At 48.8% G+C, this 22,975-nt stretch overlaps 1 protein-coding gene across 5 annotated transcripts in view; it reads right to left on the bottom strand.

The window, feature by feature from the left end:
• The window catches only part of FLNB (filamin B), a 75,952-nt gene that overhangs the window by 5,464 nt on the left and 47,513 nt on the right, over positions 1-22,975 (bottom strand). For 2 of the 5 annotated variants that reach the window (XM_074602366.1, XM_074602368.1), the window contains exons 22-43: positions 22,671-22,844; positions 22,120-22,282; positions 21,580-21,740; positions 20,253-20,420; positions 18,611-18,734; positions 18,252-18,408; positions 16,357-16,546; positions 13,855-14,102; positions 12,052-12,126; positions 11,247-11,349; positions 10,200-10,340; positions 8,457-8,585; positions 7,832-8,005; positions 7,523-7,681; positions 6,926-7,129; positions 6,181-6,333; positions 5,731-5,853; positions 4,877-5,143; positions 4,290-4,427; positions 4,084-4,199; positions 2,091-2,223; positions 807-983 (exon numbers count right to left, since the gene is read on the bottom strand). In XM_074602366.1, the coding sequence (XP_074458467.1) occupies positions 807-983; positions 2,091-2,223; positions 4,084-4,199; positions 4,290-4,427; positions 4,877-5,143; positions 5,731-5,853; positions 6,181-6,333; positions 6,926-7,129; positions 7,523-7,681; positions 7,832-8,005; positions 8,457-8,585; positions 10,200-10,340; positions 11,247-11,349; positions 12,052-12,126; positions 13,855-14,102; positions 16,357-16,546; positions 18,252-18,408; positions 18,611-18,734; positions 20,253-20,420; positions 21,580-21,740; positions 22,120-22,282; positions 22,671-22,844 (3,477 nt within the window). Of the gene's footprint in view, positions 1-806; positions 984-2,090; positions 2,224-4,083; positions 4,200-4,289; positions 4,428-4,876; positions 5,144-5,730; positions 5,854-6,180; positions 6,334-6,925; positions 7,130-7,522; positions 7,682-7,831; positions 8,006-8,456; positions 8,586-10,199; positions 10,341-11,246; positions 11,350-12,051; positions 12,127-13,854; positions 14,103-16,356; positions 16,547-18,251; positions 18,409-18,610; positions 18,735-19,556; positions 19,647-20,252; positions 20,421-21,579; positions 21,741-22,119; positions 22,283-22,670; positions 22,845-22,975 lie in introns of all 5 variants that reach the window. The other 3 variants (XM_074602367.1, XM_074602369.1, XM_074602370.1) reach the window with 2 other exon arrangements.

Below are 22,975 nucleotides of genomic sequence, written 5' to 3'. Positions count from 1 at the left end.
CACCTGTGTGTGTGGCCCAAAAAAGCACCCAATTAAATAAAATGAAGTGCATACCCTGGAATGCTTTCATACTTTCTTAAAGAGGCCATAAATCATATAAATGAAAAAAAAAAAAAAAAAAAAAGCCTAAACCCTACATTCTTGAGTTGAGAACTATCAGATGGGGCAGCCACAGCAGATAAGTAGGTGGCAGATTTCCAAGAAGAGCCAGCACTCACGCTGCACCTGAAGCGCGTATAGCGCACTACGAACAGAACAACCCACCGCACGCCCTGGAGTTTACACATCGCATTACATTTAACTTGAAACTTCTCCGAGGTGCGAGCACTGGAGCAGAGGTAACTGGGTACACACCCTCACACCCATTTAATTAACAGAGGTACGCACGTTAAACAAGACTCCTTCAACTAGACAGCCAACTCAATATCTGCATTCACAAACTTGCAGACATCGTGTTCACGCGTGGAAGGGAGCTAGAGAATCTCCGGAGCTCCAAGGGACCACCGACACGGAGCTAAGCTCCCCGGCAGAGCCGCAGCCCAGCTGCTAACCAGTTCAAGTGCACTCCTGCTGCAGTTGCTGCTTTACAGAGGTTTTAGGTGTGTTAAGGCTCAGTACAGCCTGCAGACTCGCTGATTGACGGTTATAAGGCTTGAGGAGCATGCGAGAAAGCAAAATTAGCCTGTGCCCAGCTCGGCAGAGAATGTGGGTTAGTCATGTAAAAATACGCCTAGGAACCGCTTCTGTCTCTCTCAGAAAGCCAAAGCGCAAACGGGTCCGTATCAGAGCTGTGAAAGAAGGGTTACCCGTGGTACCGCTCTCCAGGCCGGATCCGTAGGCCGTGACGAGTGCGGGATTGCCCGCCTGCCCCGGCTCGCCAACACGCACTTTGAAAGGGCTGCCCACCACGTGGCTTCCGTTGAACTTCACGTCAATGGAGTGGACGCCGTTTTCATGGGGGATGAACCGAACGGCGTACTTATCTGCAAGAGAGAAGTGGCTCTTCTGACACATCAGCGATAACAATAAACCAATAAAGCAGAATTAAACCCAGGGCTGCTGAGCAACCCAAACGAGTTCTTTACAATGAGACACTGGAACAGGTTGCCCAGAGAGGTGGTGGAGGCCCCATCCCTGGAGACATTCTATAAAACAAGGCTTCTGTAACGCTTCAACGTATTTCGGTCCCAGCTTAAGCAAACTCAGCTACACAAGCTGCTAAGCTCATATTTAAGCAGGAAAACGCTGCATTTATCGCAGGAGGTGTCACGGGTTGTATGTTCACCTCGTCTGCTAGGAGCTGCTCTGAGCTGTCATCTCGTCCGCGGGGTGGGTTTTAGGGTTATTTGCCTCACACGCGCACGAAACATGACAGCTTAATCACAGCCCAACCTGTCGGCGGTCGAGGGAGCCGCGCAGAGAAGAAAAGCAGCTGGCAAGACCCAGCCAACTCTCACCAGCGGGCTGAGCGTGCACCTTTATTTAATACAGTCATTTAGCAATTTGCTGCTGTTTACTATTTTTGATCGCGCGTTAACCCAGAGGAGGGCCCGATCGGCCCCAGCCGGACAGCTGCTGCCTGTCCGTAGCACAGACCATAACTCATTCAGACCTCAAGCGAAGAAGAAAAGCTCATTGCTGAAACAGGTGTTGAGCTTTCTGTGGTGTTTGCTTATATTCTGCTTCCTTGACGTTTAGTATGAAGGAGTGAGTGCGAGTTAAAAATAAACTATTAGTCAAAGATGGAAGCATAGCTTTGAAAAATAAACTTCTTCCCCGGCTAAATTCAAGAACCACATCATATTTCATTTATGACTAATGTCACTGTACCCTCCCCGGCTAGCCAAGACTTAAATACCTGTATCTTGCACAAGGTTAGGGCTCAGCCACTTCCTGAGCTATCTAGGAAAAGCACGGACATAACCCTGACCGAACAACCGTGACACCAAGCAGTCATTCTCCACGCGAGGTCCTTGTCCCCTGGGTACGCTGTTCGCGAGCCAAAGGGACTAAACCCCCTCGCGATGGGGCAAGCGAGCGTGTTTTGGAGGTCACCCAGCTTGTTTTGACCAACGTAAAGCCGTGCTCACCTGGCTCCAGCTCAGACACGTGACATTCTTCTACAGCTCCGGAGGGGCTGTGGACTTTAGCATCGATCTTGCCCTTTGCCCCGTTCAGCCTTATAGCAAAGGATGCCGGCTGATTAACTTTTAATCCAGACTCCTGAGAATGCAACAGTCAGATTATCAAATTTAAACTTCTCATTTCAGACAGCACAAGATTTGTGGCAGGGAAATAACCATTTCAGCACAGTTTTGTTTTGTTTTTTTTTTTTTTTTTAAGATTTCAACCAAAGGCGTAAAGTTGTGACTTGCGCTAACTCTCAAATCAGAAGTTCCCCCCATCTCAGTGGGTGGCTGATTTAGGAGTTGCCCACGTCGGGTAGGCTGATTTTTCCCATGGTAACAAACCATTTTCGGAAGCCAGACGACTCTGCCAAATCAAGCAGAGGCAAGTTTCCGAGACCAGTCACCCATTATCACTGAGGTCAGCCCCCAGTATTCAGGCACTTGATTTAAAAGATGTTTAAGATCTATCTCCATTTTCAGCCCGTTCATTCATTCCAGATTCATTCAGGGGAAAAGCCTCTGATAATCCAGTTGTCTGAAAGAGTAATGTGCATGTTTATATTTGCCACAAGAGGCTGCATTTAGAACGCCGCCGCAAGACGTCTTAACATGAGAAAGTAATTTAAGACACGAAACCAGATGTTGCTGCGCTGTCAGGCCGTCGGTGGAAGGCGGAGGCAGCTGAGCATCCCTGCTGCACCCGTCCGCGCCGGCGCAGCCCAGGCAGCTATCCAGCAGCAATATTTTACACGGAACATACTTTACCTGGTTTTGTTTTCAACTAAATCCTGAAGAGGGAAATAAATGCAACTGAGTAGAACTGAGGTACAACGTATAAAGCAATTCCCTGGCGCGGGTTTAGGGGAGGCTGATGCTGCACACCGCGCTCTGTTACAGAATACTCAGCTTTATCTGCCTCTCCAGGACTTAATTGAAGCGAGTATTCCTGTCAAAGAGTCTTTAAATGAAACACAAGAGAAACATCAGTACCACAGCGACTAATTAACGCCCTTGTAACTCCTGGTTAGAAGAGATACTATCGGATCAGGCTGTCATGATTCATTGACACAGCCAAGGTGAAGGAGTCCTGCACACCAGGCAAACTCCTGGGGACCACAGCTGGGACATATCCAAAAAAAAGCCTCAACTGAAGTACTAATTGCTTATCATAACTCGATGGGACTGAGGTACAGTATATTTAGACACAAACCCTCAGTCTCACGTCCAAGTTTCTGGCTTTGGAGATTTAAGTCAGGCCTTTCATGTTGTATTTTAATGCACGTAACCACACACACAAAAATGATACGGTGAGGTTAACAGATGAGCCCAGACCAACTACAAAGCCGTGATTCACTCTGAGATCCGCTACTGTTCATGAATCATCTGAGCTGCGACTGTGTGGTTTCCTGACATCAGCCAGAGCAAATCTGCGCTCCGGCTTCACGGCGGGGCCCCCTCCATCTGCCCGTGTCAACGCTCCAGCAACGTCCCAGCCATGCAGCCCGACACTGCCTCACCCGTGGAAACCCAGCTCTTCATCACTCCACGTGCCAACCCAGTAGCTCGGTACCAGCATGATCACTGGTGGCTCACATTCATGTTTCAGTTCTCCTTGGCCTTCCCCTAGCTAATGGGGTAGAAAGCGAGTTTTAGCTCCTCCAATGCTCTTTCCAGAGCCTCTTATTCTTAATTCCCAAGTGTCACAACCTGTAATACACTCACTTGAGCCTTCTGCCTTGAAATTCTGGCTAGACAGAGCTGGGCCAGCTCTACCGGCCCAAGCTACCAAGGGACCAGCTGCCAAAAAGCTCTCTGGCTGCAAGCTGAGCTTGAAAACAAGCACCAACCAAGGCAAGGCTACTACTAAGAAGAAAGGACAACTATTTTGGTCTCGGAGAACAAGGACGAAATCAGTCTGTGTGGCAAGTTGTGGAGATGTTTCCTTATGTCTCACCTGAAGGCTAGTGACAGTGAGCCTGCGAGCATCATCGGAGGGGGCGATGACGGGAACCAGGTAGGGGCTTTCAGGAATGTGCTCGTCATTGAACTTTATGGACACCTCATAGTTGCCTGCAGGGAGAAAAGAAGCAGTGAGTGCCCTTAATTTCCTTGAAAGTAGCATTCAGTGTTATTTTAGCATGAATTGGTCTTGGTGCATACCTGGCTCTTGAACTATGTACGATACACCACAAGATCCAACTTTATGGTCCTCAAAGGCAATTTCTGCTTTACTTGGGCCTTCTACAGCAATAGACAGTCCTCCAGCTCCAGCTTCCCGTGTCCATATACTGAACTCGGCTGTTGAAGCACAGGAGAGCACACACAAGAGTAAGTTTGCTGCTGCTGGGTTGCAGCTTCTTCCTAACAGACGATGCAGCATCCCATACGGACGTGTATGAGGAACAGTACCTCATCCCATCATCCTGGGTGATAACACTTAGCAGTTTCTCCAAGACGGTCCCTATTAGCCTTGAATTAGCCCTGTATAACACACCTTACGACCTCAAGCTCATCCTGTGAGAGCAGTCAGTTTCCAAAATGTGGATTTCCAGACTTCTCCATCCACGTGACGCAGGAATATTACTTCTCCATGTTTCTCCACTGACCACCCCTGGCTTGGGGCGACCCTACAGTGTTACACCAAGCTCTGCTCAAGCTCTCAGAGGAGAGGCCAACAGAAACCAAAGCGCTGCGCTGCAGACCTGCGCACGGGGGGCACTGGAGCCCAGCGAGTGCAGAGGACTCACCTGGGACACCCGTCTCTCCACGCTCCAGCCCTGGCCCTCCAGCTCTCACTTTATGGGCTCCTCCCTCGCCCAGCGGCCCCACGGTGAACTGGAAGGGGCTGCCCGGCACCGGCTGTCCTCTGTATTTGACATCCACAGTGTGGACCCCCATTTCTTGTGGCACAAAGCGGACGCAATAGGTGTTTTTGTCAGCTTCTACGATCTCGGCATCAAAGTTTCTTCCAGAGGGACTAGTTACCTGGGCTGTCAAATCCCCACAATCAATTTCTAACAAGAAGAAAATAAAAAAAAAAAAAAATATGCAGATTAGAAAGCGACAAAGGGGGTTAAGCATTTTGTTTTTGGAAGCAGGACCTGAGCTCAAGCGATTACACAGTACAAATGAGGGAAGAGGCACGCAGGTGAGTTTGTACGCTCAGCTAGATGTGTGCTGCTGCGCAGCGAGCCCGGCCAGCTGCAGCTTACCAGGTGCTACGGAGGCAGATGAAGAGGCTGGGTAAGTGCAGCCAGGTAAGACTGGCCTACGTGATCCCCATTTGCCGGACAGCAGTACAAACACTTAGCAGCCAATGTGATGATCCTAAAACCCTGGAGACAGGGTGAGCTCTGCAGCCCATTCTCCAGCCTGCTGTACACAGAATAGGTTAAGGCCTCCCTGGTATTTATTTTTCTGTATCTTGACCATGGTTATGCTTGTTTTTAACCATTCAAAGAGACCGCACTGCCAGCGTTTCTTCCCTAAACTATCTTAATATGAGGATTTCTTAACACTGAAGTTCCTATTTCCATTGCTTCGGGTACAGCCACACTACACAAGCGCAAGTTCTGGTTATTAGGATAAGGACGTTGCTTACCTGGAATTTTTAGGTTCAGATCACATATGCTTCCTACTGTGGCAACAGAGGGAGCCCGTCTTGTTCGTGTGATGCTCTCCTTTACCCTTCCTTCGCCACTTATCTTCACAGTAAATGGGCTGCCTGTAAGTACCACAGCAAGTCATTCCTCCTCTGCTCATGACACGCTGCATCCAGGGGAGGAGCGAAAGCTTCCTCTGACTTGTAGTGGATCACAGGGGACGTTTTAGAGCCAGCTAAGGACAGTCGGGTCCAAGCAAAATACACCCATGTAACCAGAACAGCTTTGGATCCTTGCTGCTTGTGGAGGGTACTGGTAGGACCTCCTTGAATCTTTGGGACTTATGGTCCATCCCAGATCACACAGCCCACCCGCAGTTCCAGAGCGCTGGACAGCTAGGCAAGACCTTTGTTGTACTAACCAAAAAGTTGCCCAACACTTCTGCTTACCTGGAATATGTTCATCTGCAAATTTAGTGGACACAATGTATACGCCAGGTACAGTTGGAAAATAGGACACTTTGCAAGTTCCGTCTTCTAGGTCTTCAGTTTGGATATCCACCTTGCTGGGTCCTTCAACTGCCAGTGAGATCCCACCATAACCTGCAATACAGCTAAGTTAGCCGCAGATTTCCACATAAATTTGACATAAAACAGTCCAAACCCGCATCAGTAGCTAGCTGGTAGCTAGTCCCATGGGCACGTGGGAGTTGCATGATGCCTAAATGACATTATTGTAGCCCTAATCAGTCAAATATTCAACGCACGGCATGCGTTCAGCTCCTAAAATGCTCTGACCATACCCCTTTTATTTCATTAATGTTGAAAAGTTAGCTTCAAAGACTGTGGCCAAGGCTCCACGTTAAACCAACAGGGAAATATCTTCCTCGTTCCCTTCTTGCTGTACACAACGATACTAGAACCAGCACCAGCAAATGAAAGAAAAGCTTCATCGGTGCCTCAGTGAGTCCCTGTTGGCTGCAACGGAAGACATCAGCCAAGACAATGCAAAGCATGTCAGAAGTTAGTAGCACTGTCTGTAGTTAATAACTGACAATAATGACCATGCATGCTTACTACACTATTTGCATCTGCTGCTTTGCGGCTTATTACCTGGTGGTCGCATGCTGAGGGAGACAACGCTCCCAATTTAGAGAGGAGACATATCTCACAGTGTCGTTGCGATGGAACTAACCTGCGTCTCTTGTGTCTACAATGAAGTCACACATTTCAAAGGTTCGTCCTTCTACCAAGCCACGCCCAAACACTCTTGCTCGTCTGGCATCTCCTATCTCAGACTGGACCACCATGATTGTTACGGGGCTGTTTGGTACATGGCTCCCATTTTTCTTGATGCTAACCAGGTGTTCTCCTACTTCCCGTGGAATGAATGAGATGCCTACAAGGCAGAGAAAGGTGACAGACAAACTTATTCACTTTTTATGCGTGTTTTAGTTGATTTAAATGCCTTAATCACACCCAGAAATTAAATACTGGAAGAGCACCCTCTTTACACATGTTGAAGTGTTGCTCCCAAATGGGCCACAAAGCCATTCACGTAGGCTGACAAAAAGCACTTCAATCACAACCTGGCACATCACATGCACGCTAACACAAGAGGTCATTCTTCACACTCTTCTGTCTTTGGCCAACTGTACCAAACAATATCAACCACTTAGTTTGACAACGCTCTCCTGGGAAGGAGCAGAGAAGTCAGTCATTTTACATAGCACAGCAAACTGGAGTAGAGGCCACTACGCTACTCTCTCAGATCAAGACTGTCAGAGCTTACCGATGTGGTTGTTGGGTAGCCTCTTCAGAAGACAAGGCTCATCACGACCTGACGGGGCTTTAATGCTGGCTGTCAGGAGACTGAGATCAGTCTCATTGATGTCCAACAGAAAGTCAGCAGCAGAACCAAGCTTAACCTGGGACCGTCTTCTGTTATCATCTGAATATATAAAGAGAAAGTCAGAAAATATTACACGGCTAAGTGCAGAACAAGTCAGAGGACTTCATCGTCTTGCCACAACCCAGGCCCCCCATGCCATCAGAGGTTAATTTTCATTATGAAGTGCTTCCAGAAGTCTAAACTTTATACCTGTGATCCTGGCGGTGAATGGGCTGCCTGGGATGTGCTTGTCGTTGTACTTGACCAGGATGCTGTAGTTCCCAGGTAGAGTAGGCAGGTACGTGACCGTGCACGTCCCATCTTTGTTATCAATGCAGCTGATCTCTGCTTTTGAAGGTCCTTCAATAGCCAAGTCCAGCCCACCTAGGAAACAAGGAGAACAGCACACCATAAACCTTTGTACCAGATTTGGTCCAAAGACTCGGTCCAAAGACAAAGATTCAGTACTTGGTACTGAAAGTGCAGCTTAGATGCCTGTTTTCAAAGGACAGCAGCAAAAAGAGCTCATGCCAACCCACTAAGACCACAACCCTAATCAGGCTGTTAGATTTACCTAACAGTGACTCCACATCCAGTCATCATCCTTCAGTTCATTTTTAATTAAATGAATCATTTGCAGCCTGTAGCACAGGGTACATCTACTGCTCTCAGGAAGAAGTAATAAGGCAGTTTTGACTGTAAGTTACAGCTTGATGAAATCCGTTTCACCTGATATTTGCACAAGTCATTTGTGTGGCACCAGAGACTCCCAGTTGGACAGATGAATGCAAATTAACACTGATGCGCACTGCACTTCCACGAAGAACAGACTTACCCTCTCCTGCGTCTTCCGTGACAATGGTGAAAACTGCTGGTTTATTGGCAACCCCATAAATGAGGCCAGGCCCATAAGCAGACACACTGCCGCTGTTTGGATAATTCACATAGAACTGCAGAGGGCTCTCTAAAGGAAAAAAAAACCAAACAAAAGAAGCACTTTAAGGACGTGTAGCCTGGATTGCAAGAACAAAACAGACAACAAGCTGCTGCGACCCAACGGGATCTTATTCTTACTGATACCCATGTTCTTCAATGCCATTCTCACTGCTTGATATTTGAAGAACCTTTATGTGACTGTAATGCACTTAAAAAAAACTGAGTAAGTCTCCCCCTTTCATCTTCAAAAAATACTTCTCCATAATTTGTTCCACATTCAGTCATGACAAAGCAACTCTTACTCAAATTACCAGAGATAAACTTCAATGATGTTGTAAAGGGTCTTATTCATTACAAGTTTATTTTTAGCACATTAAATCAGAACATGACTCAGAAGCAGGCTTTCAGTTCAGGCACAGATCCTGAATTTTGGTAGCTCAGAATTAGGAACTAGCACAGCACATTGTCTGGCTCAATGAACCTGAACTAGCAAATTTGAAGGGTATCCAAAAACATATTTGCCAGCCTCAGATTAGCTAAGCTGGTGCACAAGAACAAAAAGTACAGTCACCAACAGCCATTAGCGGCTTCAAAAAAAGGCAGAGATAGCTCTTATGTCCAAAGTTAGATTTTGCAGATGAGACAGCAGCAAGTTTGATTCATGATAGCCTTCAAGAAGGAAACATTACAGCACGTCACCTGGTGCAGGGTAATGGTGTTTACCGAACCAATACCTCCAACAGTTTGGCACTTGTGGAGGTGCTACATCCATCCATACCAAGTGCAGCAGCAACACGCATCACTTTATCGAGCTCCCTGCTTCAGCCAAAGTTATCCCGTGTTTCTGTACACCAGCAGAGCCCGCAGCCCAGTTCAGGCAGTGCTGAAGGTATTTTGTCTCATGTCTACACGTCCTTCTACAGATCTGTCCCTTTTTGCCCCAGCCCCAGGCAGCCAAAATGCCCGGAGAACCGCGGGGCAGCCCCAGCCTCCATAGAATCAGAATGGTTTGGGTTGGAAGGGACCTTAAAGGTAGAGCTTCGGCTGGGGAGCTGGTGAAGTAAGGACAAAAGAGGGGCGGAGAAAGGGAAGGGAAGGCAGTGGTTTCTGTTTGTTAAGCAGCAGCCGGGAAGAAAGAAAGATTACAGCATAGCGTGCATGTGTCTCTTATTTTATTGCACTGGGATGGAAAGAGTAACTATAGTGTTTTAGCCACTTGGTCCTCCCCACAGATGGGAGATTTTAAGCCAATGCAGCTATAAGGATAAACACACACTGTTAACCACTAGTTTTGTTGAGCACCGCAGCAGTAAATTTCAACCTGAAAAAAAATGGTAGTCAGAAAATTGTATGTTTCTTCTTCATAATAAAATGCCACGAAAGCTGGTTTCCAAAACCAAAATCCATTTTAAGCCTGGCCGGTACTATCAAACCACACTGGAGGCTCACATGTGCCGGCACTTACTCCTTTGCTCTAGCTGCTCTCTGGACTGCTCGCAGATGCGTCACTGCTGAACTGCAAGACGCCCCGGGCAGTTCTTACCGCAGTGTGTATGGCTACGCTACGGAAACCTCACCAGGCAGCAGACACATCAGCAGGACGCTGCACTCGGATTTGTGTTGCCTGCTTTGTCAGACCCACCTGGGATGTGCTTTCCCATATATTTTATGTGCATTTCATGCAGCCCGACCTCCGTAGGAGCGTATCTCACTGTTACTGTGCCGTCTTTGTTATCCACAATATCTGGCGTATCCGTCTTTCCAGAGGGCATGTGTACTTCACCTACAAAAAGCCACCGTGGGAGTTACAGAAGGAGAAGCTGCCCGCTTCCCCTCTCCCACCCACCAAGAACTGTCTAGCCATTTTAAACAAGCATTGTAAATTGTTAAATTCCTTACCCACAGGCACAAATAGGAGACTAATGGGAACACTAACCAGACATGTTTTCTACTTAAGCTACATGAATACAACGCAGTGGTAGACATCTGGCAAACAGTCCTGTGACCTTACAAACTCCGCAGGCAGGGCTGTTTGTTTCAGCCACTGAGCTTTCCACGGCAAGCCCCAGGAAAGGCACCCATCTTCCTTGTCGCAAGACGCTCCCTCTCCTGCGGCTCTTTTGAAAAGGAAAAACCGGACTGTCCCTTCAGCAGGGACAGACCAGGGCTCGGGGTGGGATTGCTGAGCTAGAGGGCAGGAGGGGACACAGCCCGTGCGTGCAGGAGCTCGGTGCAGCCGGGGGGATATTGGGGTGATGCTCTCAGCTGCCAGACCTGTGGAAGAGGGGTCGCCTGCTTTGGGGAAGGCATGTGGCAGCCACGCAGGATTAGACTGTTTTGCAGCATCTGTACAACATAAATAATGGAGCTTATCAAGTAGCTTATCACGTAGCTGCTCCAGAGGGGGAAAAGCAGCAACAGGTCCCACAGTGCAGTCGCTCGCAGCCTAGCACTGAGGACCACGGCAGCACCAAGAGTCCCCTCGTTTAACTCAAACCATCGGCGGGGCATATCCCACTCACCCTCAGCGGGTGCCACTTGATGTGAAATTAAACAACTAAGCTGCTGGCAGGATACAATCCTCCCCCACACGCTGTGGTCTAGACCACCCAGATTGTTAGCTGCAAATGGATAATCATGCTAACAAGAAGCAAAACCTCCCTGAAAGGCTTACGCACACTCCAGGTACCTGTTATTTCTCCTTTCCTTACGGCAAAAGGGATAACCATATCGAAGGGCCTGAATCCCATGCCATTCATGTCTCCAACCGGGACGTACGCTTCTTCTGTGACCTAAAAGAAGCAAAAGGATGGGTCACTTCAAAAAGGATGGCAGACCCAAGCGAGCACTGAGCAACTCCACTGCGAGCGCAAGCAGAAGAGAGCGTGCGGTGATTATCGCAGCCAGCCACAGGATCGGGCTCAACCAGAGCTCTCCTTCACGACACCACCACACCGCAGAGCAGAGCCAATCAAACACGGTGCGAATGGGAGACATGCTGGAAAAAAGCTGAGAGATAAAAATGGAACACAAAAGGGATGGAAGACAACGTAGTGCACGCAAGACCCAAAGTGGCTCCATCTGAAAGGGTTTAGTTGCTTAAGGCCTGGAAGAGAAAGTGATTTTTGAATGGGGCAGAGTGATTGCAACACAAAACGGACAAAAGAAACAAGTTTCACAACGCGACTCGGGACTCAAGACACTGTGCTGTTTGACTGAGAAAACAAAGCGATGCACTCAGGTTGCTTGTGCCAACATTAGACATTGCAGAAGTAGAAGCTGTAGGTGTAATGATCCTCTTCGTGTTTAAATGAGAGTTTATTTGAAGACTCCATTCAAGCAGCAAAGAAAAAACAAGGTCTGGATCCCAAAGAACAATTGATCAAACAGAAAGAATGAACACAATGACCAGAGCGATTCAAGCAGTCCCAAGAAGCAGGCTGTCATCTGAAATGGAACACAGATGGGGGGGGAAAAATGTAAAAATTGTGTACCCAAGGGCGGAATCCGGGGGGGGAGGCGCCCACTGGCTCCTGCGACCGCACGACGGCATCATCTGCATCTACGGCCTGGGCAGGGGTAGAGGCAGGTTAGGTGTTATCCTGGCACGGAGGCATCCCCCCTTTCACAGTGCAGAACCCACAGCTCCTTCTAGCTCCTCAACACCTTCCTCCCACCACACAGCCCTCCCACAGTCCTCTCGCCATCGCCAAGGACCTGGATCCAGCCGGGGAGCTGGGAAACTGCCCCTATCCGCAGGGATTGGGCGCTGGGGGAAGCCACGAGTGGCACAGCAAAGGGCAGCCTGGGAGAAAAGCTGGAAAGCCTGAACACCACCAGCCTGAACACTGCTGGAACTGAATTTCAGAGTTGCTTTTCTTATGGGACTGGCGCGGGGTGGGAAGCGAGAGGTTTAATAAAGATGCGAGTCCCCAGCGGGGAGCGCGAGCTGGGAGGCAGGGCAGCCTGCCGCCGTGGGAAGGCTGCTCCCGGCTCATGCGCTCGGGTGAAGGAACCCAGCCCACATCCAGTCATAGCTGCAAAGCCATTCTTCTGATTCATAGCTGGGATAGCGTCGTCAAGACACCGACTGTGTTTTCCCCCAGCACAGCCTCCCTTCCCACCGGGCATGCCAAGAGGATGACTTGCAAATTCCCATCTCCCCCACTTATCCCAACCAGAGCGGCCGGGGCTGACACCCACGCATGCAGCTCCACCGGGCTCGGCCACCCCAGCTCCTCCTGCCCGTTCACACCGCTGCGAACCACCCGAACAAAATCACCCGCCGGAAACTTCGGCATGGAAAGACTCCACTAAGAAAACCAACGCAAAACAGAAATACTGCTGTTTCGCTGTTCTCTGTCCCCAGCTGAGACACCCAAGTCAAACACGCACTATCAGCCAGCTAGGAAGTGGGAATTTTGGCTGGCCAGGAGCGGGCTCCCTGACCTCGAGAGACATTTCCTGCAGTGAGCTTGGAGAAGTGACCAAGGGAGTCGTTTTTCTCGTGGAAATCTTCATGGACACCGGCAGCAATCTGCCAGGGTGGCAGGTAGGACTCGCCGGCATGCCCGGCCCCGGCCACACTCAGCACAAGTACGGCCACCTGGCTTCATGGACCGAGATGTGCCGGAGGCCACCTCGGCTGAGATTACAAGACCAAGACTTGTTTTGCCAACACTGAGAGCCGTTCTTCACGCGAAGGGCTTCTGTGAGCCCCGAGAGGCACCTTGTCTGCTCCTCAGGGAGGCCGGGGTTCTGTTTGCATTTTAAACCTAAACACGCTGAAGTACGGCACGTTGGAAGGAACCTAATTAGAAGGAGGGGGATTTGGCTATAACAGTTTAACTAGCACTTGCAAATCATTTTTAAGCGTGAGCTAACAGCCCGCTTCCCTGGGATCTGTCAACAGACCGTTCCTTATTTTGGGGTCAGCATTGTAAAAAGTGAGAGACGGACAAGTCAGAGCACCGTATCTGACAACGGCTGAAGTAATTAGTCGTAGAAGCCGATTACAACCACCCTTACATCACTTAGAAAAAGAAATGCGCGGTCAGGAAATGAAAAACGAACTTGTTCAGAGAAGCCAAGTCTTCATCCTCTGATGGCTTCTATCCCTCTTCACTTAACTGTATTGCCTGCTCAAAATAAGCTCTGCAAGTAACCAGGATTCATTAGCTCCTCCTAGTCTAATAAATGCCTAAACAAACGTTTACACACAGAGTTAACCTATCACTAAATAAAACATGGCAGCAGGAATCCAAGTGGGAGGTATTTTCGGAGCAGAGCTGGCTTACCATGACGGTGAAAGGACTGTTGGGAATGTCCACCCCACCAAAGCGGACATAAATCACATAGGTTCCTGGTTTCGTGGCGGTGTAGAAGATATCATAAGTCCCGTCCTCGTTTTCAACAACATCTGCTTCAGCTTCTGTCCCATCTGGCGTCAGGACGGTGCACGTCACTTTTCCCTTCCCTGCTGATTTGGCGTCTACCACAAAACCAACCTCCTCACCAGTCTTCACAGTGGGTGCAATTCCAGGACCTGCAAGGCAATTTTAGTTACGGTAAGCGTTCAAAAGACAGTTTCCCCAGGCGGGCCATCCGCAAGGCGCCTGGGAAGCACGGCACCAAAACACCGGTCCCGGGGACCCACAGACGCGGGTCTGGGAGCAGATGTACAACAAGGGACATTCGTAGCGTTGGTCAGCACAGCGGCACGCAAGAGCTGGCCACCAGCCTTCCCTCTCCTCTGCAATCAGAGAGGCTGGATGAGAACAGAGGGGGAAAAAGCTAAGTTTGAAGAAAGCAATGCCTTAACCCATTCTCTTATCGTCACACTCCTTTACGCAGAGCCAAAGGCACTATTTCTGCCCTGGCCAGCGACTCGGCTGCCATGGCTTTAACAGAAACCCCCCCTATAAAAGGGCACAGTAGTAGCCATGGCCACGTTTCCTCCTCCATTACCCACAAATGATTTTCCACTGTTCTGCCACACATCCCAAAAAAAGAAAATCATGAAACAATGCCAAAATTGTAGCAATCGGATCCAGATCTGAAGAACGCTGTTTAAATGAGAACTATTAAGTCTTATTTGCAGTACATATTTAATACTCCTGCTTTCGATCGGCACTTGTCACCAGGTAAATGGCCCATTTTCAAGTGGCAACGAACCTGCCATTTTAATACCTTGACAATATTCCAGCATCTACTCCTACGGCGACTGTATTTCAGCTTTACAGTGGAGAGTCAGAGGCACTTCTTGGAAAGGGGAAATTTAAGCTGGCATCTGAGAGCAATCACCATCGCAGTTATTTTCAATAGCCAGCGACTTGAGTTACTTGGAAGAGTATCAGATTCAGCCATTAAGGCCTCTCTTAGACAAAATTTTGAAGCAAAGGGGATACCCGCCGCTCCGTGTTTCCATTGTGCCAGGACGGTGTTTCTGTTTAAGCAGGCTTGGAGGCATCCAGCTGCCGGACAGGCACCGGGTACGCTCTGACTGCACGAGGCAGGTCGGCACAATGGCCAGGCACTCTCACAGGCCTACAACCACAGACGAAGCTTCCCTGTTCAATTCGGGCTTGCCTCATTTAGAATCCTAGAATGCGTTGGGTGGGAAGGGGGCTCTACAGGCCATCCAGTCCCACCCCCCGCAGTCAGCGGGGACATCTTCAGCTAGATCAGGTTGCTCAGAGCCTCATCCAGCCTGGCCTGGAATGTCTCCAGGGATGGGGCCTCCACCACCTCTCTGGGCAACCTGGGCCAGCGTCTCACCACCCTCAGCATGGAGAACTTCTCCCTGATGTCTAATCTAAACCCGCCCTGCTCTAGTTTAAACCATTGCCCCTCGTCGTGTCACTACGTGCCCTGGCAAACAGCCCCTCTCCATCTCTCCTGGAGCCCCTTCAGGGACTCCAGGTCTCCCCGGAGCCTTCTCTTCTCCAGGCTGAACACCCCCAACTCTCTCTCTTAAACATTTATTTATTTTAAACATTCGGCAGCACTCTTGTAACTAGTTCCTGTCACTTCTGCTCCCTGCCACAGCCTCCGGCTGGCTGGGAGGTGGCAATGTGCCACAGTGGCCAGCCCAAAGCTGCCTGACGACCACCACCCTGAGAACGGGTAAGGGTCGAGACTATAAGTGGGCTCCTACAGCAACAAATCTGGAGTCCCTCCCCTACACCAAGGCACTGATTTTTGAGGCAATGATTTTTTTTGAGTTGTAGTAACTTCTCGTCTTTAGGTTCTCTCCTTCTACCCACGCCTTCCAAAAGTCTGTTCAGACCACGGCCAACCTTGACCAGACAGAAAAGCAGCAGAAACCTCTACTAATAACACCCAGCCTGAACAGGCTTTGCTAATGCAGAAAGCACGTGGCCAGCTATTTACATCCTCACAATTAATTCTGTTCTTGCTCAGAACAAAAAGCTTCTTGCAACACTCGCAGCGCAAGGAGCGTGATGCACTGAACGTGCGCAGATGTGCTATTTTTAAACCAACCTCACTGCAGTTCCCAGCAGGATTTATCCAGGCCAAAATAAGCATCAGACTTTGGTTGCATCTGTCTGTTTATAACAACCCAGACAATTTGAAAGATTTTGCTTGAGATTGCAAGAGATTCCTGCTCACCCGCAGGGTGGACGCTGCTTTGTCTTTAAGGAAAACCCTCTTGTAAAAGCAGCCAGATCACACCAGTCTCCAGCATCTTCTACACCCACTACATCAGCTGTACCATGCTCAGAAGGCAGCTTTGCACCAGGGACAAACAGCAGCAAGAGAGAGGAGCCAACACTCACCAGTGGCCAAGCACTTGCTGGCATCCCCAGCTGGAGACGCCCGGATCCGATAGGGAGAGGACGGGATATCGTCTCCGCCATACTTCACGCCAATCGTATAGCGGCCCGTTTTGTCGGGGACATAGGTGACTGTGTAAGTGCCATCCTTGTTGTCGTGAACGTCCACTCTCTTGGGTTTGCCCTCTTGGTCCTGAGGAACGCGGAACAGAAGATTTAGGCACTATGAAGATAGTTACTAATTCCTTTAGCAGGGCGGCAAATCTGTTCACAACCGTATTCAGATAGTCTCAAACAGATACAGAACTGCAGCTTTTTGAGGATTAAATATATTTCACTCAAGGACTACTACCAGGAACAGACTTAGCAAAAAGGCATCAGACCACTGTAAAACAACCAGTGAACCAGTGCTATCGTTAACTACCCTTTGTTTGACATGAGAATGTTTATAAGATGCAGCAAGCCATTTTAATGAACTTTCTATTAATTGTAAGAAGTTTTAGGCTTCATTCATTGTTATATCGCTGCTGGAAATGAAGAACACTTCCCGGGTCCCCGAGGCACATATCGGGAGCCAGACTGCGCAGCTCTGTCCTGATGAAGCACTGGGCAGCTTTGGCCAGCTGCTCCCCGAAAGCTCCGTGGTCAGGGGGGAGCATTACCGGAGTCTGCTGTCAGCCCCACTGCAAGGTCTGCGGTTAAAAGCAGGTCTATGTGGTCACTCCCACTACCATTTCTACACCAAATGCAAGAATTAAGGAGATGCATAAGCAATACAGATCCGAGCTTCAGCATCCAGCTTTCATACCTGCAACCAAGATCAGCACGGTGCATGATCTTACCGACAGAGCGACTCCCAGCCTTCAGGGCGACTCATGGGCTGCAAAGCCTGAAGCATTTTAGAAAGTCTTCCAGGCCTGCTTACAGGGAGCCGCATGTTGACCCCGTTCTGTATCTCATGAGTTAACACTGCCTGGGGTACAGGATAAGCTGCAAAGGACTTGAGATTCTAGGTACAGCGCGAAAGAGCTTACTTCTTTCAGGGAGGCTTGTGAAACGCTTGACATTCAACAGCTCAGAATGGGAAGCAAACAAATGCTGTGAGGAGGATCACCCACGCACTCCCACCATGCAGGACTTGTGGAATATCATCTTCAAAGCCACAGCCAGGCTGGGAGCTCTGATAAGCCCTTTGGATCCTTTGAGAGCACACTTGCATGCCAGAATAAAGGCAACCGCTTTGGCGCACCTGAGCAGATATCGGGACAGCACAGGAGCAAGAATGCAGAAGGGCAAGTACAACCGGCCGTGCCATGACCTAGGCATGCCAGAACCGAGAAATGTGCTTTATGGTCCACTAACCAGAGACCTTTTTGCTGAGGCCACAGAGTCCAGGCACCAGAAATTTCAGGAAGACAAATAACAAAGTAAAATAAAAACATTCCTGTAGTATCTCCTCAAGCAGCTCATGACTTCTGGCAACCTTGAGGGAGACTTGTTTCTTAATTTATCATGTAATGATCAGTGTGGATGGTATCTTATGGCCTTGCTGAACTACACTGCAAGAAGGCTGTCTCCATTTCAAATTCCAGCATTTTCATAATCTTACAAGAAACTATTTATCTCATTTTGGGCATTTGCAGAGTGCAAGGTTAAACATGAGCCAAATGCAGCACGGGTGATGACTTTAAAACAGAAGTCTCATAAAAGCAACCTCAAGAGCTTCACAAATGCAGAGTGCAAGACCTTCCAGTGCCAGAGCTTAAGGTCCAGCCAGCAGCCCAGCCTCCAGGACACCGGGTATGTCAGGGCACAGCTGTGGACAACGCCGGTAAGAGCCACTCGTGTCCACCTACAACAACGTGTTTCCACTCCTGCTTGGTTTTGTAGTTACTTACAGTGATCTGTACAGCCAGAAGTCCCTGCCCGGCATCCTTAGCATCCACAGTGAACTCCACAGGCAGGCTGGCTGGTATGCCGTAGGAACTGAGACCTGGTCCGCTCGCTGTCACTTTACTGGCATCATACGTAGGAAGCACCTTCACCTTGAAGGGACTTAAAGAGAAACCCATTATTGCCACCCCTCCTCCTAAGTCAGTGGCTGATAGTTACTGCAGGACACGCTGAGGTGCGGGGGCACCTCCCCTACGGTGTCTCTGCTGTCGGCACAGCAGGCTCAAACCACCGCTGAACCCTGAAGTCATGCGATCAGGTCATTAAATCTTCAGTTCATCTAAGTTTATCTTCATCACCTTACCTGCGAGGAATTTCTTCATCAGCATATTTCACAGAGATCATATAGGGTCCCTCCTGCGTAGGGGTGTACACCACCGTGTGGGTGCCATCTCCGTTGTCTACGACATTAACAGGCTCCACAACTCCTAAAAAAGCAATAGACAATTTTCTCAGCTGTGCTATTAGAACTCAGTTCCTCACCAGCCATTTGCCGCACAAAGCTCCAAGATGCACTGCTCATTTACAGTTTGCAACAAGCTAAATTTCAATTTTTTTTAATTTTTTTTTAATGAAAGCAATGGGCATGGATTAGCAATCAGTTTCCCTTATTTTGTATTCATGAGCTATTGACTTGAAATAGATTTATTATCCACCGCTCTCCGGCCTCCCATCTTCTCACTGTAAACAAAAGCTAGCATGAAAATACTGGAGAAAAATCTGCCTCTCTGTACAGTCCAGTTCAAGAGCAATTGCTCAAAATACACTGAAGACCTTTCGAGAAAGAAAATGAGTAATGGTTATAATTGCCTGAACTGTCATTTACAAGATTACATACTGTTACTGGGATTCACTGCACAGAATTGAGCCCTAAAGCCAGTTGGTGTGCAGCACTCACCAGCCGAGTCTTTCACAATTAGGTATTCGGGAAGGCAGGCTCCCTGCCTGGGCAGGAGCTGCCAAAGTCCAAAGAAAGCAGGATCAGTTATTTCGATTTGCATTAAGCTAAAGCTACAGCAGATTACATGACATATTGGTTCAGATCAACACACAAAGCAGTCTACAATTACAAGTCAGCTTTAAAACACAGGAAGGATTTGCAGCAAAGCAAGCACCAAAGAAATGTATAGTTGCCATGCAAAGCCTAAAACCAACACCGTTGGTTCCCATTCCCTCCTCCAGATGATTCTTGCTGCTGGCAGTTGGATTTCCGAGAGCCAAAATTGCCAGTAGTTATTGAGAGTTCAAACCTGTCTCAGTGTCACCCTTTGGATCTCCTTTAAAGAAATCCGAAATCGCTTTCAATGGGGAGCGCCATCCCTGGGAATCCGTCTCATCCACTAAAATTAAAGAAGGGTTACCTGAGGGGCACCAGCGTGACCTGACACTCGAGTGGGGAAGCAGCTCTCACCCTCCCAGCAAGGTGAGACGTGCAGCCAAAAGGTACTCGCTGCTGAGACACTGTGCCACCGAGACACAGCTTCCCAGGTCAATGCAAACATCATTAATGCTATCGCTCGAGGGCCTTGCTACTCTCTGGGGACCACTGAGGGGTTCCACCATGTTTCAGGGTCTCCTGCAACTCAGTGACACGGGTTTCCCAAGTCACCATTCACAGGTGAGACTTTGGATTTACTGTTTGATGCCTAAATCTAAGTCCCAATTGTTCACCAGCGATGGTTACTCACGTCACTTCTCCCAGCTCTACAGATTAGGATAAAGCCATCAAAGACAATGCCCAAAGCAGCACTACCTAGGACACAGTTCTCCGGCTTTTACACCATGACACATGGGTCATTTGTCAAGGTGCACGCACCAGATGAACAGGAACAGAGGGAAATGCTCATTCAAGTGGTATCACCACCTTTGCAAACAGGGCCAGGACCGTGTTACCCACCCAAACACAGCGATGGGGGCACAGTTGGATGGAGTACTTCGGTTCTTACCTCTGGGTCCTGCCACCACCACCTCGAGGGGTGCTACTCCTGCCTTGCTGGTGTCTACAGTGAAGGACTGTGGGATTTTGGCTCGAACAGCTGTTCCCAGACCTGGTCCTACTATCTTCACCTTGCTGGGATCCACAACATCCTTCACAGGAACCTTGAAAGGACTGCCTGGAAGTTACCACAGGAAGCGTTAAACACCACAGAGTTAGAGGAAACCAAAGGTCTTTTTCCCCTACTTTTCCTTGGGCTTTTTTATTATTACCCCTCAACCTCAGGCAGGAATGACAACCCCACAGCCTCCACCCTACTTCTCTGCTTCCGCACAAGCCAGAAGTGTAATGATGGTGCTTCTACATTTTCACTGTCTACCCAACAATTCAGTTGTGATCCATCTGCTTCTCACACCTCAGAAAACAATGCACGAAAGAAACCTGAAGGGCAAACGAAGTGACACGCAGACACTTGTTTCCTTCATATTTTACCAAGTTCAGTATGTTGACAAATAAAATGGGACCAACAGGAAAGAATCGGCTCGCTCACAATGGCTAGGAAGGAATACCTAGATGTACGCTGTACGACAGCATGGAAGAACTTGAACAGGGCAGCAAACTGCGTCTGGCATTTAGAAGCATTTAATTCTTGGTATCGAGCAAAATATCTTTCTTTTAATCATGAACTGCTGGATGCCAGATGTACCTGGAAGATTCCTTAAACCTACTTCACTTCAGCTTAACATCCCGTGCAAACGCGCACACAGCTAAACATCTGGTTTAGGGAACGGTTACTGTGCTCTCCGCAGTGACCAAAACTTGCAGTGTTTAATGTAATCCCCACGACAAGCTCTCCCATTACACCACCTTAACGGAGAACCACCTTACTGCAGAACACAGTCTTGAAGGCATCCACTTACCAAAGGGCTATTTTCTTGACCTAGTGTATTACGCATCATTTGGGCATAATTACCAGTTATTTGTCAAGGGCTGGTGTCCCTTTCCCTGTCCCACCCATCTGTACCCGCTCTGTTGTTCCCCCCCTGCGGGTGCTACAGTCTCGACGAGGCTCCTCCACATCCCCCCAGAGGCCATTTCCGAAAGCAGAAGAGACTGCAGCCCTTCCTCAAAAACTACCGCACCACAGCACAAAGCGCTCCACGCTCCCCTGCCGGGTGTGAGGAACAAACGCCACCCGCTGTTTCTGCCTGGATTCCCAGGAAAAGCAGAGCGTCAAAACCTCAACATCCCCCAGCACGAGTGAGACGCAGCCAAGGCACCGAGCCCTCAGCTCAACGCCTTCCCTCTTCTGAAAGCCACCGAGCAAGAACTCTTACCAGGAATATGCTCTCCCCCGTACGTGATGTTAACGTCGTAGTCTCCTGGAACATAAGGAACATACTCGGCGCTGCAGCTCCCATCCTTGTTATCTTTACAGCTAATTTTAGACTCTGAAGGTCCTTCAACCGTTATTCCAAGGCCACCAATTCCGGCCCCTCTGCAAGACAGAAAAACACTTTGTTAGAATTACCTGCTTCTAACAGCAGCTTCGCATGCTCTGGCTGCATTTTTACCCTTATTGGAAATGCAGTAACCTTGACTTCCGATGTCCAGCCTTCGGCATGCTCTGGCATGCAAAACCGTTCAGCATAACCTCACTGGCATTTTCCTAGAATTTTATCCTCCACCACTATCAACCCCTTGTCTCCGCAGAGCAGAATGCTCAGCATGCGATGAGGTAGCACACACAGTAATCAGAAGGACACAGCTTGGCCTTTTTCTAAATATTTGTATTGGGTTTAGCATCCTGCATCACACCCCCCACTACATTCCTCCCTCCCTCCGATATCCCTTAAGGATCAAGTAGGCCCAGCTACCTGGTGACAACTGAAAAGGCGTTTGGCTGATTGGTGAAAGCTTCTTTGAGTCCAGGTCCTTGTGCCTTCACACGTGATGGATGGCAGCCCTCTGTCACGTTCACTCTGAAGGGACTGTTTGGCACAGGTACATCATCGTACGTCACACTGACTGTGTGCGGACCTGTTAAGAGGAGGAAAACACGTCCCAAATTCCCTAAGTATTCTCATCACTTAACATCACTTCTACAAGATGTTACAGACTTAAATGTCAGTATACGGGTAAGAGCTTCAGCCCGCATTTCACAAGACTCCACTGGTGTTTCATAACCGAGCTGCCATCTACACACTGTTCTTCTGAAGCCAAATTACTGTAAAAGTCAGTTCTCCAAGTTAAAATAGAGCTACTTCCTGCAGAATTAGCTCCTCTACTGGCAACAATCTTGCTAAGATGCCAACAAGTTACTGGCAGACCTCAGCAGTTTGCCAAATGGAAGTGTCAGAAGAGCTGCCTGCTCTTGGTTTTCCCCTCTCAAGTAAAAGAAACCAACAAACAAAAACGCAGAGGTTACCCTTTTCAAACGGCGTGTACTCTACTGAATACGTTCCGTCGGCATTGTCTTGGATGAGACAGTCCGTGGGGGAGCCGGACGGGCTCGTGATCTGTGTCCTGATGTGGTCACCACCAGCCTTCGTAAGAGGTCGCGCATCCACAGTGAACTCAGTTGTCGCTTCTCGGAAGACATCTGCAGGATACATTTTTAAGAGTCACTTCAAGAACCGCATGTATTTCCGATGACAAAATATTTCATGAAGCAGCATGATAAACAATTCATTTGGGAACATAACAAAACACCCCCGTCCGAGGGTCACCATG

The sequence above is a fragment of the Larus michahellis genome, chromosome 10, assembly GCF_964199755.1.
Source record: "Larus michahellis chromosome 10, bLarMic1.1, whole genome shotgun sequence".
Classification (NCBI taxonomy): domain Eukaryota; kingdom Metazoa; phylum Chordata; class Aves; order Charadriiformes; family Laridae; genus Larus; species Larus michahellis.
This window is presented reverse-complemented; position numbering and strand designations above follow the sequence as displayed.